Here is a 12,476-nt window from a genome sequence, read left to right on the forward strand (position 1 = left end):
AATAGAAACTGTAGTATCCACCAATGGATGCTGAAACATGGTTGAAAATGCAGTTTTAGATGAAACTGATGTAGGAGTGGTAGAAGATTTGGATTGGGGTATGGAATTGCTGGCTTCCATTATTGTCTCTGCTTTAAGAGAGGAAGCAGAGCCTGTCTGTGAGAATTTGGTGACCTGTGAAGTCTCTTGGCTTGAATGTGTACTACTGCTCCAATTTGGAAGTGAAGTAGACAAATCATGAATATCCAACCCAGTTGTGATTACCTCCCTAGAAGAGGTGAAGACAGAGACCACAGAACTAGGAGATGGGGTGCTGTGTTCTACTGTGGAAGTACCAGGGGAAGTTAAGTTAGAGCCATCAAGATATCCTGGAGAATTGGCAGGCTGGCTTTCTTTCAGAGTTGGAAAAGTTGCAATTGATGGGACTTCATAACTTTGGCTTAGAAAAGTGGATGTTTCTGTGACTAGGGGAATTGGAGTGAAACTAGTGAGATTGTAGGACACTGAAGACACAGGTGATGTTTCCAGGGAGAGGACCATGTTTGATGTCACTTCAGAATCCCCAATCTGGATGGTAGATATTTCTTCTGATTCTGTGATGTTGGAGCCATAAAGCTTGGTGATAACTCCACTAGACATATCTTCTGCTGTAAACTTGGTATCTTCTGAAGTAAACTGCTGAAGCATTGGAAATATTGTGTTATCAGGAGACATGGATACTGTTCTGGATGCAGGAAGAGAGGAACTGTAAGGCACTTCAGAATGGCTACTAATGAAATCTGTGCTCAAGTGCAGCTTCTCAGGTATATTAGCTTGTGTCAATGTTGTCAGGAGGGTAAATGTCTCTGTCCCAGTCTTTTCATGTTCAAATGATGTTGGCTGTGTAGGTGAAAGAGTAGATATTTGGGTGATGGGAAGGGTAGTGGGGAAAGCTTTATTTTCAGATGACACTGATGTAGGTGTGACGGTGTGTTTTAATTGGGGTACAGAACTGCTGGCTTTTACGTTGGACCCTGGTGTGACTGAGGAAAATTTACTCATCTTTGAGTTTTGGGAAGCATGTGCAGTGTTTGAGCTTTGCTGAGAAATGGTGCTCCAGCTTGGAATGTAAGTAGTCACAGGATCTGAATTTATATGTGAATCTGTTGGGAATAGATCCTTGGTAACTGTGAAAACAGAGGCCACAGAATCAGGAGAGTGACTACTGTGTCTGTCTGGCAAGGAAGCACCAGGGATCAGTGAAAGTAACCCTGATGTTGCTGTGGAATCTGTAGACACAGAACCTTCCCCAGAAGTAAGTGTCCATGATGCTGAAGCAGGACTGTTGAAAGGAACTGTGGATTCTGAATGTGGATATGTATGCATTCCACTGGAGTGCGTGTCCTTGACTGAGGTAGTGTTGGATGTGTCTGGGTACGTAAAAATGTCTGTCATAACTAGAGAGTGTCCCATGGGTCTGCTTGTCATCTCTTCTGATTCTGTACTGATGGCTGAGGTAGGGAGACTGGTGGAGATTACAGTGGAAGTATCTTCTGATGTTGACTGATGAGGGGTTGGAAGAGATGTGCTGTCATCCGACATGGCTCCTGTCCTAGACTCAAAAAGGGAAGGGCTAGTGGGCAGTCCACTCTGGCTAGGACTGTATTCTGTGGTTGAATTTATGTCTTCAGATGTACTGAAATCTGCCCATACTGTCCTCAGGGAGGAAGCTGTGCCTGTCTCAGTCTCTGTGCTTTCAGACGAGACTGGCTGTGAAGGTGAAGGTCTAGTATGTTCCATGATGGGCATAATGGTTGTGAAAGATTTCTTTTCTGGTGAGGCTGATGTAGATGTGATTGTGTGTTTGGCATGGGGTGTGTAAGTCCCATCTTCCATGCCGTTCTCTGGTGTGAGTGAGGAAACAGAGGTTTTCTGTGAGATTGTGGACAGTTGAGCACTGCTGGAGCTTGGTATTGAATGAGTCACTGATCCTGAGGCTGTAAATAGTCTGGAAGGGATTGGATCCTGAGCAACTGTGAAGATAGAGGTGACAGAAATGGGAGAGCTGGTGCTGTATCTCTCTGCATTGGCAGGAACTGGAGAATGTGAGGGTGTATCAGGTGTAGGCCTTGTTGAACCTGCAGACATGGACCCTTCCCAAGTTGAATGAGTCCAAGATGAGGATGGTGAATTGATAGAATGACCCACAGATTCTGAAAGTAGAGATGTTTGTGTCCCACTGTGCTGGGTCTCTGTGTTTGAAGCAGTGGTTGATGTGTCTTGGGAAGTCACCATGTTTGATGTCACCACAGAATGTCCCCTGTGGCTGACTTCTTGTGATTCTGGAGTGGTTGTAGATCTAGGGAGCTTGGTGGAGATTCCAGTGGAAGTATCTTCTGATGCTGACTGATGTGGCATTGAGAAGGATGTGCTGTGCTCAAACATGGCTGCTTTCTGAGACACTTGAAGAGAAGGGATGGTGGACACATCAGTCTGTCTAGTATTCATTCCTTTTGTTGCATGTGCTACTTCAGATTTACTGTTATTTTTCCATGCTATGTTCAAGGTGGAAGCTGTCTGTTTTCCCATCTCTGCAGTTGCAAATGAGATTGATTGTGAAGATGAAAGTGTGGTGCCTCCTGAGTTGGTTGAAACTATTGTGAAATATTCATTTTCAGAGGAGACTGGTGTAGTTGTAATAGTGTGTTTGAGTTGGGGTGTTGAACTCCCATCTTCCACATGGTTTCCTTTTGTGACGGAGGAAGCCATGGTCATCTGTGAGATACTGGATGTTTGTGCAGTGTTGAGACTTGTCTGAGGACTGCTACTTAAGCTTAGAATTGAGTCAACCACAGGTCCTGAGCTTGTGGACAAGTCTGTTGGGATTAGGGCCTTAGAAATTGTGATGATAGAATCCAGAGAATTAGTAGATAATCTGTTGTGTTTGTCTATCGTGGAAGAAATAGCAGAAGGTGAATGTGACTCATGTGGCATTGTTATGGAATCTACAGACATTGATACTTCCCAAGAAATAGGTGTTAATGTTTCTGAAGCAATATTATTGGTAGGAGCCATGGCTTCTGAATGTGGAAATGTATGTATTCCACTGGAGTTAGTGTCCTTGATTGAGGCAGAGGTTGATATGTTTTCAGAAGTTACCCTGTTTGATGTCACCACAGAATGTCCATTGTGACTATTTGTCAACCCTTGTGATTTTGGATTGATGCTTGAACCAGGGGTTCTGATGGTGATTACTCTGGATGTTTCTTCTGATGTTGGTTCATGTAGCTTTGTAAGGGATGTGTTCCCAGTAGACATGTCCCTTGTCCAGGATTTAAGAAGAGAAATGTTTATGGGCAATTCAGTATGGTTAGGACCATACTCTGTGGTTAAATCCATGTTTTCAAGTGTGCTAGATTGTATCCAAGCTGTGTTCCAACCTTGCTCAGTACTATTATAGGTAATAGGCAGAGAGTTACTATGCCTTTGTGATGTGGAATTAACTGGTGATGAAGAGTTTGTTCTGACTGTAGATCCCCAGGGAAGTTCAGAGATGATTCCTTCCAGTGATGAGGATTTTGTCTGGGTTGGGGCAACATAACTTGTGCTGAGAATAGTGGATGTCACTAACAATGGATAACTCTGAGAGACATTAGAAAGCATTTTAGCCATTGAGGAAGTTTCCAGTGTGCCTTGGGAGACCATGTTTGGGGTCACCACAAAATGTCCTGTCTGACTAGTGGTAATCTCTGTGCTAGTGATAGAGTTTGGGGGCCCAGTGGACATTTCACTGGAGGTTTCTTCTGGCTTGACTGGCTGATGAGGGCTTGAATAGGAGGTGCTGTTAGTAGGTTCTGTTCTGGATACAAGGACAGAATTTGTAAAGGACACTTCAGTAAGCTCTGTGGTTGAACTCATCTCAGGCATGTTAGTTTCTACCACAGTAACAGTCATGGGTGTGTCTGACAGAAGGGTATTACTCAATTCAGCCCCATTGCGTGTGTCAGTCCTTGCAGAGTTCGATGTATTCACTGAAGCAGAAACATTGCTCTTCTCTGTGGTTTCGGGGATCAAGGTGGACAGTGTGGTTTTAGACAAAACTGATTCAGATATGTGGGGAGCAGAGCTGGCAGCTTCCCTGATGGTCACTGCTTCCTTTGAGTTTCTTGCGCCTTTTAGAGTGGCCAAGAGTGAAGGCATGCTGCTTCTCCAGGGTAAAGCTGAAGTGGTCCGTGTTGCTGTGCTTGTGTCCAACATCCTTGTGCTTGTCTCGGGTGTTGCTGTGAGCACTGAAGCCACAGATCCAGTAGAACTGTGTGGTTCTTGAAATGTTGATGCTACATGAGAAGGCAAGGTTGGTTTGGGTTTACTTGACACAGTAAGCTCTTGACAAATAATAGATAACTATAGAAGGGTAATCTAATAATACCCTCAGAAACGGTCTTATATACGTTCTTACACACCTATAAAAGTGATTAGAATCACACTATGGTTGATAGCTGCATTAATCATATCTTTTTACATTTATCTAGTGGGATAAATTTTATCCTGGACTATATTTATGTTGTTTTGGGATAAAACATTTCTCACTTAGTACTCTTATGTCTGTATAAACATGTATTAAAATAATCATTACATAAATTGTATTGTTTCTTAGGAGAAGTTGTATAAAAATATAGCTTATAAATAAAACCTACAGCCTTGCAACTACAAAATAAGTCAGGTTAGGTCAAAATGTGGAGAATAAATGACTATTGAGTGTTCAGCCCTAAATCATACTCCCTTTCTATAATGCTCAGAGTATCTCTTAGAAAAGGAAGTCAAAAGACTGGAAGAACCAGATCTAGAAAAAAATGTCTTCTGAACATGACAGGACCATTGCTCTCATGAACTCATTCTAATGGTCTATACAAGACCTGCACAAGATTAACTCAATTAGCATTGCAGCATGGGGTGGGGGAGATGAAAAGTTACTGACAGTTGATCGATAAGAGACAATTAGTTTTCTACAGGGATGTGGCTCCTGGTAGACTGCCAGTGCTCCAGTGGATGGTTGGCCCTGCAACCTTACACATATAGCCATCATTAGTGAGACTCAATTTCTTATTCAAAAACGAAGAAGAAGCACGAGGAGGAAGAGGAGGAGGAGGAGGAGGAGGAGGAGGAGGAGGAGAGGGACTGGAGAGATGGCTCAACAGGTAAAAGTACCTGCTGCCATGTCTGACAAACTGAGTTTGATTCCCAGGATCCACATGGTAGATGGAAGAAATGACTCCTGAAAATTGTCCATTGACTACCACATGTATATTGGGACACACACGCACACACATAAATAAATAAATAAATAAATAAATAAATAAATAAATAAATAAATAAATAAATAAAAATGTAATACAAAATCATTATTTACAGAAGGAAAGGACATGAAGTTGGGAGGGGGACATGATGGACAAGTCTGGGAGGAGGTGGAGGCAGAAGTGAAGGATGAATATGATAAAAATATATTACATACATGCATGAAATTCTCAAGTAGTACATACACTTTAAAAAATGAGCCAGTTTGAAGAAGTTATCAATTTGTAACAGGTTGAACATACAATAGAAGAAATTCATAGTATGGCACATGAATGCCTGAAATTTTTATTAGACTTTGCTAGGATGTGTTTATATAGTTTTTATATAGTTAACTCTCTCACGAAAAAGAGAGAGATAAAGAAAGAGAAAGAAAACAAGAAAGAACGAAAGAAAGGAAGGAAGGAAGGAAGATAAAGCATAAAAGCTCCCTTCTTTTCTTAGTCAAATATTAGCAGAGATTTGGCTATGGTTCTGGATGTGAAGTTATGCTCAATGGAAACTTATAGATGGGCTCTGGAATGATTGTCTATATCTGGTCCTGTTGTGATTTGTCTGGGGCTGTCTGTCCTATCGTAAGAAGGCAATTTTTTTGCACAGTTTATGAGTCAATGATGTCCCTGTCTCTAAACCTGCATTGATGAGGAAGAGTACCACTCCATGTATTCCTGAAATTCGTACATTCCTCACATGTCCAAGAAGCAGTAAGCCAAGCACTCAAATACAAATAAAGCACCATTAGAATCTAGGCACTGGAAGCTCCAGAGCATTTTACCATGTAAAGCTTACTGCTATTTTTATTTTAATTATGGTGACATATTCAAAGTAAATATTTGGGTTTGTTTCTGCAAGTTTTGCATTTTTGAGTGGTAATATAACTATAAACTGCAGAATAAAATGTATCATGATTCTCTCTGGCTGTATACAAGAATGGATCTATCAACAGTTGGGCATAGAAGGAGGAGGGGCCCAGGGAAACCACCCCTCATTGCTAAACTATTTCCTGCAAATAGATTCAGGGAAAAGGAGAGCCATTGCCATCAGTTATGTGTCCACTGGTGACACACACCAGGCTCCGATGGGTAATTCTAAGCTCAGTGTGTTACATGACAGAACCTAAAGTCATGAATATGAGAAAGGGAAGGACAGGTTCATAAGGATGGGAGAGGGATAAGAGAGGTTGGGAGAAAGAGAAATCAGAATGTACTTTATACATGTATGAAGTTGTCAAAAGAACAAACCTAATTAAAAACCAAAATCTTACATTTTTTGCTTTTATTTTCTATCCATCTCTGTGGAAATATTACTGTCAATTTTATGTTTTATTCTGAATCCCCAAAGGGTGTCAAAACCTGATGCCACCTTAGATTCTAGGAACAACAGGGTTGATGGATACATACCTATGTGATAAGAGACCAAAACTATCTGAGAAAACACACACTTTGGTCACAGGACATGGAGAAAACATGTCGGTACTGAAAGAAGTTCTCTCCCTGGTAGCTCTGTAGGCTGATAGGGGAGAAAAGCTATCAACAATATTATCCAGCCATGAAACCTGTAGGCTACAAGAACAATTGGTTTGGCAAGATAAATTAATGTATGCCATAGCAGCATAAATGTTATGGGAATAACCAACCTTTTTTTAAAATTGGATTTGTGGCCCACTCCACAAAGGGAAACTCGTGCCTAGTTCTTTAAATCTAGTTAAGAACCCATAGCCAGAAGCTTATAGTTCTTAGGGCAGAACCTGTTACTATTGATTTGCTAAATAAATATAGTATCATTCTTTCCAAATATGTATTTAGTGCAGCTCTCAGTCCTCAATGGGGAAGCTTCTTTGTGCAGTGGATGATAATTAATATAGAGATTGAAAACTGGTAAAACTGTAGAAAATAAGTTTCTGTAGAGTTCTCAACCATAATTGGAACTTCTACCTGAAACACCGTCACTTGAGGACTCCAGGAATGTTGCAAAAGAAGAGAAAGAAAGAATGTAAGAACCAGAGATTGGAAAGGATCAAGGTGAAGCAGTGTCTTCTGGACATGACAAAACTGGCATACATAAACTCACAGCAGCTGTCGTTGCCTGGGAAAAAGAAATAGCCAGGGCCTCTGTGAAGCTATGAGAGGCCCATGAGGCCACACCCTCTTTGGTATCTATAGGCAGTTAAGGTTACAGAGAAAGTTGCAACTGGAGAGGTGAGAAATGTGGACATTTCTCTCGAAATCTCAGGGAAGCTAAGGATTAGATTAGTTTTAGGACTCTCTGAAGTAATAAAAAGATTTTTTTGTTGCTTATCTTCATAATAGTGTTGGGATTCTGCCTTCACTCCTATACATGTGCAGCTCTGAATCTTGCATCCTATGTCATCAGAAGGCACTGGCGACTACGTATACACCTTAAAAATGTGGATGCAGACCATGCTCTCTCTCTGCTCTCTCTCTGTTCCCTGCTCTGCTCTGCTCCCTCACAATTAGTTACCCAGTTGTGTCGTTATTAGTAATCATTCTTACCATGAAAAAGAACAAATGGGATCCCCCAAAAGAGTGTGCAATTTGAAATGAACAACAGTTCCAGGAAATCGAATGCTGGAGTATATGCCTGTACGGTAAGAGATGAGAAGATTAAAGAAAGATCTGTTCCAAAATGGGATAAAGGGAAGGATGCACTGAGGACAAGACCCCATTCACCTAGGCTTCCACATTGTAAAAAAGAAAGGCCTGGGGAATTTTCTGCTCTTCGCAGCAAGAAAGGAATTCTTCTGCAAATGTGATTTAATGAGGACAAACTCCATGCCAAGCAGGCAGTTGAATTTGGCTATGCTGTCCATATGGCTCTGGCTTTATAGTCATGAAGGTATATGAGTTACAGGATTATAGAATCTTCTTCTATGGTTAAGGACAGCTGCTGAGGCCTGTGGTGAGGAAGTCCTTGCAGAGAGCTACTGAGAGACCATTGCATGAAGCTGTGAAAGTGAAGCCTGGGTTATGTGTAGGATCCCAAATGTTTGACAAGCCAGAGTCTTTTAGTCATGGTAATGTATGCTCTATGCCATTGTTATCGGAAGTATATATTTTGCTTTTGATTTTACAGGAGGTCACAATTAAGAGATTGCCTTGAATTTTTTTTTTTTTTTTTTTTTTTTTTTTTTTTTTGAGACAGGGTTTCTCTGTGTAGCTTTGAGCCTTTCCTGGAACTCACTCTGTAGCCCAGGCTGGCCTCAAACTCACGGAGCTCTGCCTGGCTCTGTCTCCCAAGTGCTGGGATTAAAGGCATGTGCCAACACTGCCCAGATGCCTTGAATCTTAGAAGAGACTTTAAACTTTGGAATTTTAAACTGTGTTGAGACTGTGAAAGACTACAGGGACTTTTGAAGTTGGATTAAATGCAATTTACATTATGATATGCCCATGAGTCTCTGAGAGCCATGGAGGGAAATGTGATTGTTTGAATGAATATGACACTGATAGGTTTGTGTTTGAATATTTAGTCCCTAATTAGTGAAACTATTTGGGAAGGATTAGGAATTATGTTGTTATTGGAGGAGGTGTGTCACTGGGGCTAGCTTTAATGTTTCCAAAAACTTATGCCATTTCCAATGTGCCTCTCTCTGCCCAATACTTGCAGATCAAGATGTAAGCTCTCAGCTTTTCCTGCTGCCATGCCTTTATTCCACCATCATGGATTCTAACCTTCTGAATACATTCTTATACATTGCCTGGTCATGGTTTCAAATGAAAGCAATAGAAAAGTAAGTAAGACAGTGACTCACACATACAATCCCAGCACTCAGAAAGTTAAGGCAGGATGATTTCCCTGAATTTGAAGACAATCTGGGCTATAGAGTGACTCTCAGGGCATTGAGAAATGTATATCAAGATCCTCTCTCACAAATCAAAAACAGAACCACTGTACAATATAGTGACTATAGTTAATAATGTCTTGTATATTTTAAAATTGATAAGAGGGTAATTTTAAATGTTCATGCCACTTTAAAGTGAAATATAGGTTCGATGACAGAGACATTGACTAAATACCTGATTCATGATTATGTATACATATCTATGTACACACATTAAGATATCACATTGCAGGGTCTCCTACAGATATTAACATCCACAGATCCTCAAGTTCTTTGTATAGAATGCAGAAGTTGGGGGCTGGTTAGATAGTAGATAGGTCAGTGGTTAGGGAGGCTTACTGCTCTTGCAAAGGACCTGAGTTCAGTTCCTGCCACCAACTTTAGATGGCTCACAACCTCCTGTGACTCTAGTTCCAGGGAACCTCACCCACTTTCCCAGCCTTTGTGGGCATTGCACTTATATGTGCATACACACACACACACACACACACACACACACACACATACACACAAGTAATAGAAATAAAGTTTTTAAAATGCTATAGTTTTTTGCATAGAATCCACAGATATTCTTTTGTACATTTTACTTCTATATTATTTAAAGAACCTAAAATATAAATGCAATGTAAACAATTGCTATACTGTGTTGATTAGGCTGTAATGACAAGAGAAATAGCCTCTATATTCATTTACAATAGATGCATTTTCCCCTAAAACTTTCTATGCATTGTTGATTGAATCTAATGGGGGAGAGCCCAAGGACATGGAGACTGGTTGTATATATAACCTGTCTTTGCACAATTTAAAAATGCTTTCAATTGTACTATGCACATGGGCAAAATTTGTCAAAAAATTCAATACACTTCTTACTAAGGGTCTCAGTCTTCACAAGCTGTTGTACTTTATTGAATTTGTTATCACAGTTCATTCTCTGCTAGCCATCTCCTACAATCCATCTCTTTGCTTATCCCCAGTATGATATTATCACTGGGAGACCATCACAAGGTGTCTTGAGTCAGAATCTCTGTCTCTGGGAGTCTTTGAGCTATTTTGCTTGAATTCAAAGTATAGCTATATCACACATCAGCTGCCCACATTGGGGTAATTGTCATAATAGATTGTGCCTTTTCACCAAAATGGAAGTAATAAGTTTTTTTTATTAAGGTTTAATATAGTCTAACAACAATTTATATTGATTTAGTTTTTATAAGCAGCTGAAAATAAATGATCAGAAAAATTTATATAGGTGACATACAAATACTATGGCATTTGAAATGCTATGTTCAAGAAGTGTAGATTGAAGAGTATATTTTCTGTTCACCATCTTTAAAAAAGATTTTATTTTATATATAATTATGGGTATATGTGCATGTCAGGGTGAGGGTATGTGCACATAAGGCCAGAAGAGGGTGTTGGTTCCCTTTCAAGCTTGAGTTACTAGAAATTCTGAACTGCTTGATGTGGATACTGGGAACCAAACTTGAGTCCTCTGAAAAAGCAGCAAGCATTCTTAACCACCCTCTCCAATGTCTGTTATCATCATCCTGACTCCGTTTAGTATAGTGCCATCATAGAACAGAGCTGTTCTTTTTTATAGCTTGGAAAGGAGAATCTTCAATAAGGAGGGGGTCAGAGATATAGGAGGGAGAGCTAGAATCAGAATACACTTTCCCTTCAGAAATCATTTGTATCTTTGTCTTTGAGGGGTGTTTTTTGTTGCTTTTTTTCTTAATAATGCTTTTGTTGCATACATGTATATTATTGTGCTTTGCTCCTATTCACCCCACATTGTCCTCTCTTTCTTTTACTCTCCCTCTTCCTGTGGTCCCCAGTAGTAGTCCTTGCTCTTACATATAATATATATTATATTATGCATATAGTATATCTATATATGCTGGAACTACTGTTATCTATGCATATTTTTGCATACACAGTATACTCAACAGTGCATATTCATGCATAGACACTTACATATTTGTATTTAAATTAAAAAATCTGCATATGAGAGAAAGCATGCAACATTTCTTTCTTTATCTATGACTTTTTCACATGTACCCCTCCCCTTCCCTTTGCATTCAACCAACTATAGGATGAACTATTTTAAAAGAGAAGTATTTTTATCAAAACTGTACAGGCTTTTGTCCTTATTAGGCCCTAAACAAAAAGTTGTAATAACTATGTACAGATCACTTACAGATACAAATGAATTACAATAGACATTATAAGTAGTCTAGAGAGGATTTAAGATATATGGGAGGCTGTGGGTAGTCTATGCTAAAGCTACAGCATTTTATAAAACTGACTTTGCCATTCTGGGACTTTGGTGTCCCAGAGCATCCTGGACACATTTCCCTGTGGACACAGAGGAAAGCTGACAGCTGTGGGAAGGAGTGTGTTTTAGGAGTGGGGTAGGGGGCGAGAACAGCAAACATCAGAGACAAAAACGCAGACCAGATCTCAGGAACAGATAAATGAAAGCAGCTGAAACTCACGAGGATGGGAAGAAAGACTAGGAGGGCAGGGACAACCAACAGCCAGTCCCATCCACCCCACCTTCCTGCCACATCACAGGGTTTGTCTCTTCACAGTAGAAAGTCCAGAGCCACAGAAGTATGAGGTCGGACCAGTCTGGGCAGCCTCCAGGCAGGGATGAGGAGGGGCTCAGGGAGTCTTAAAATTGCTAACTGATCCTGCCTCCTGAAGACAATAGGTAGAACTACTGTTCCTGACCAGTCTTCTATCTTTCTTGCTCATCCTCAAATCAAAGATGGCTGGGGTCTTGGAGATCTAGGTAAAAGTAGCTCCTTGTGCTGCTCCCTGCTCTGGAAGGAGAGGGTTAAGGACTGACTCCCTACTTGAGCAAAGTGAAGGTATTCTACCAGGACTGAAAAATGGAATTTCCAGGGAAGGAAAGGACCTCATTATATATACACACCCACACTGCTGTGGGAGAATAGAGACTGAAGAAAGCTATACGATAAAGCAACAGATAAAGGAAGTCAATTGGCAGAGAAAAACTGGAAGCCCTAATCTACCTGGCCTTCATACAACAAATGAGCATGCTCAAGAAAAGCCCAGGATATACAAACATGGGAGAGACAGTTGCTACGTAAATGTCCTTTAGAAGGCCATGAGAGTCATGGCCTAGTGCTTCGGGCCCTTTCCTTAACTCCCTAACCCACTTGTGTTCTGGGGGTGCTTTCCCTTCTTAATAAACTGTGTCTATTGCTAGTTCTCATTACGTGTCTAGGGCCCAATTCTTTGCCATGGAACATAAGAACCT

General features: G+C 40.6%; 1 protein-coding gene across 1 annotated transcript in view; it reads right to left on the reverse strand.

The window, feature by feature from the left end:
- Window positions 1-5,062, reverse strand: part of Muc16 (mucin 16, cell surface associated) — a 200,071-nt gene extending 195,009 nt beyond the window's left edge. The window contains exons 1-2 of the mRNA XM_059267231.1: window positions 4,954-5,062; window positions 87-4,316 (exon numbers count right to left, since the gene is read on the reverse strand). Coding sequence (XP_059123214.1) covers window positions 87-4,316; window positions 4,954-5,062 — 4,339 coding nt within the window. The remainder of the gene's footprint in view (window positions 1-86; window positions 4,317-4,953) is intronic.
- Between the last annotated feature and the right edge of the window lie 7,414 nt (window positions 5,063-12,476).

The sequence above is a fragment of the Peromyscus eremicus genome, chromosome 7, assembly GCF_949786415.1.
Source record: "Peromyscus eremicus chromosome 7, PerEre_H2_v1, whole genome shotgun sequence".
Lineage (NCBI taxonomy): Eukaryota > Metazoa > Chordata > Mammalia > Rodentia > Cricetidae > Peromyscus > Peromyscus eremicus.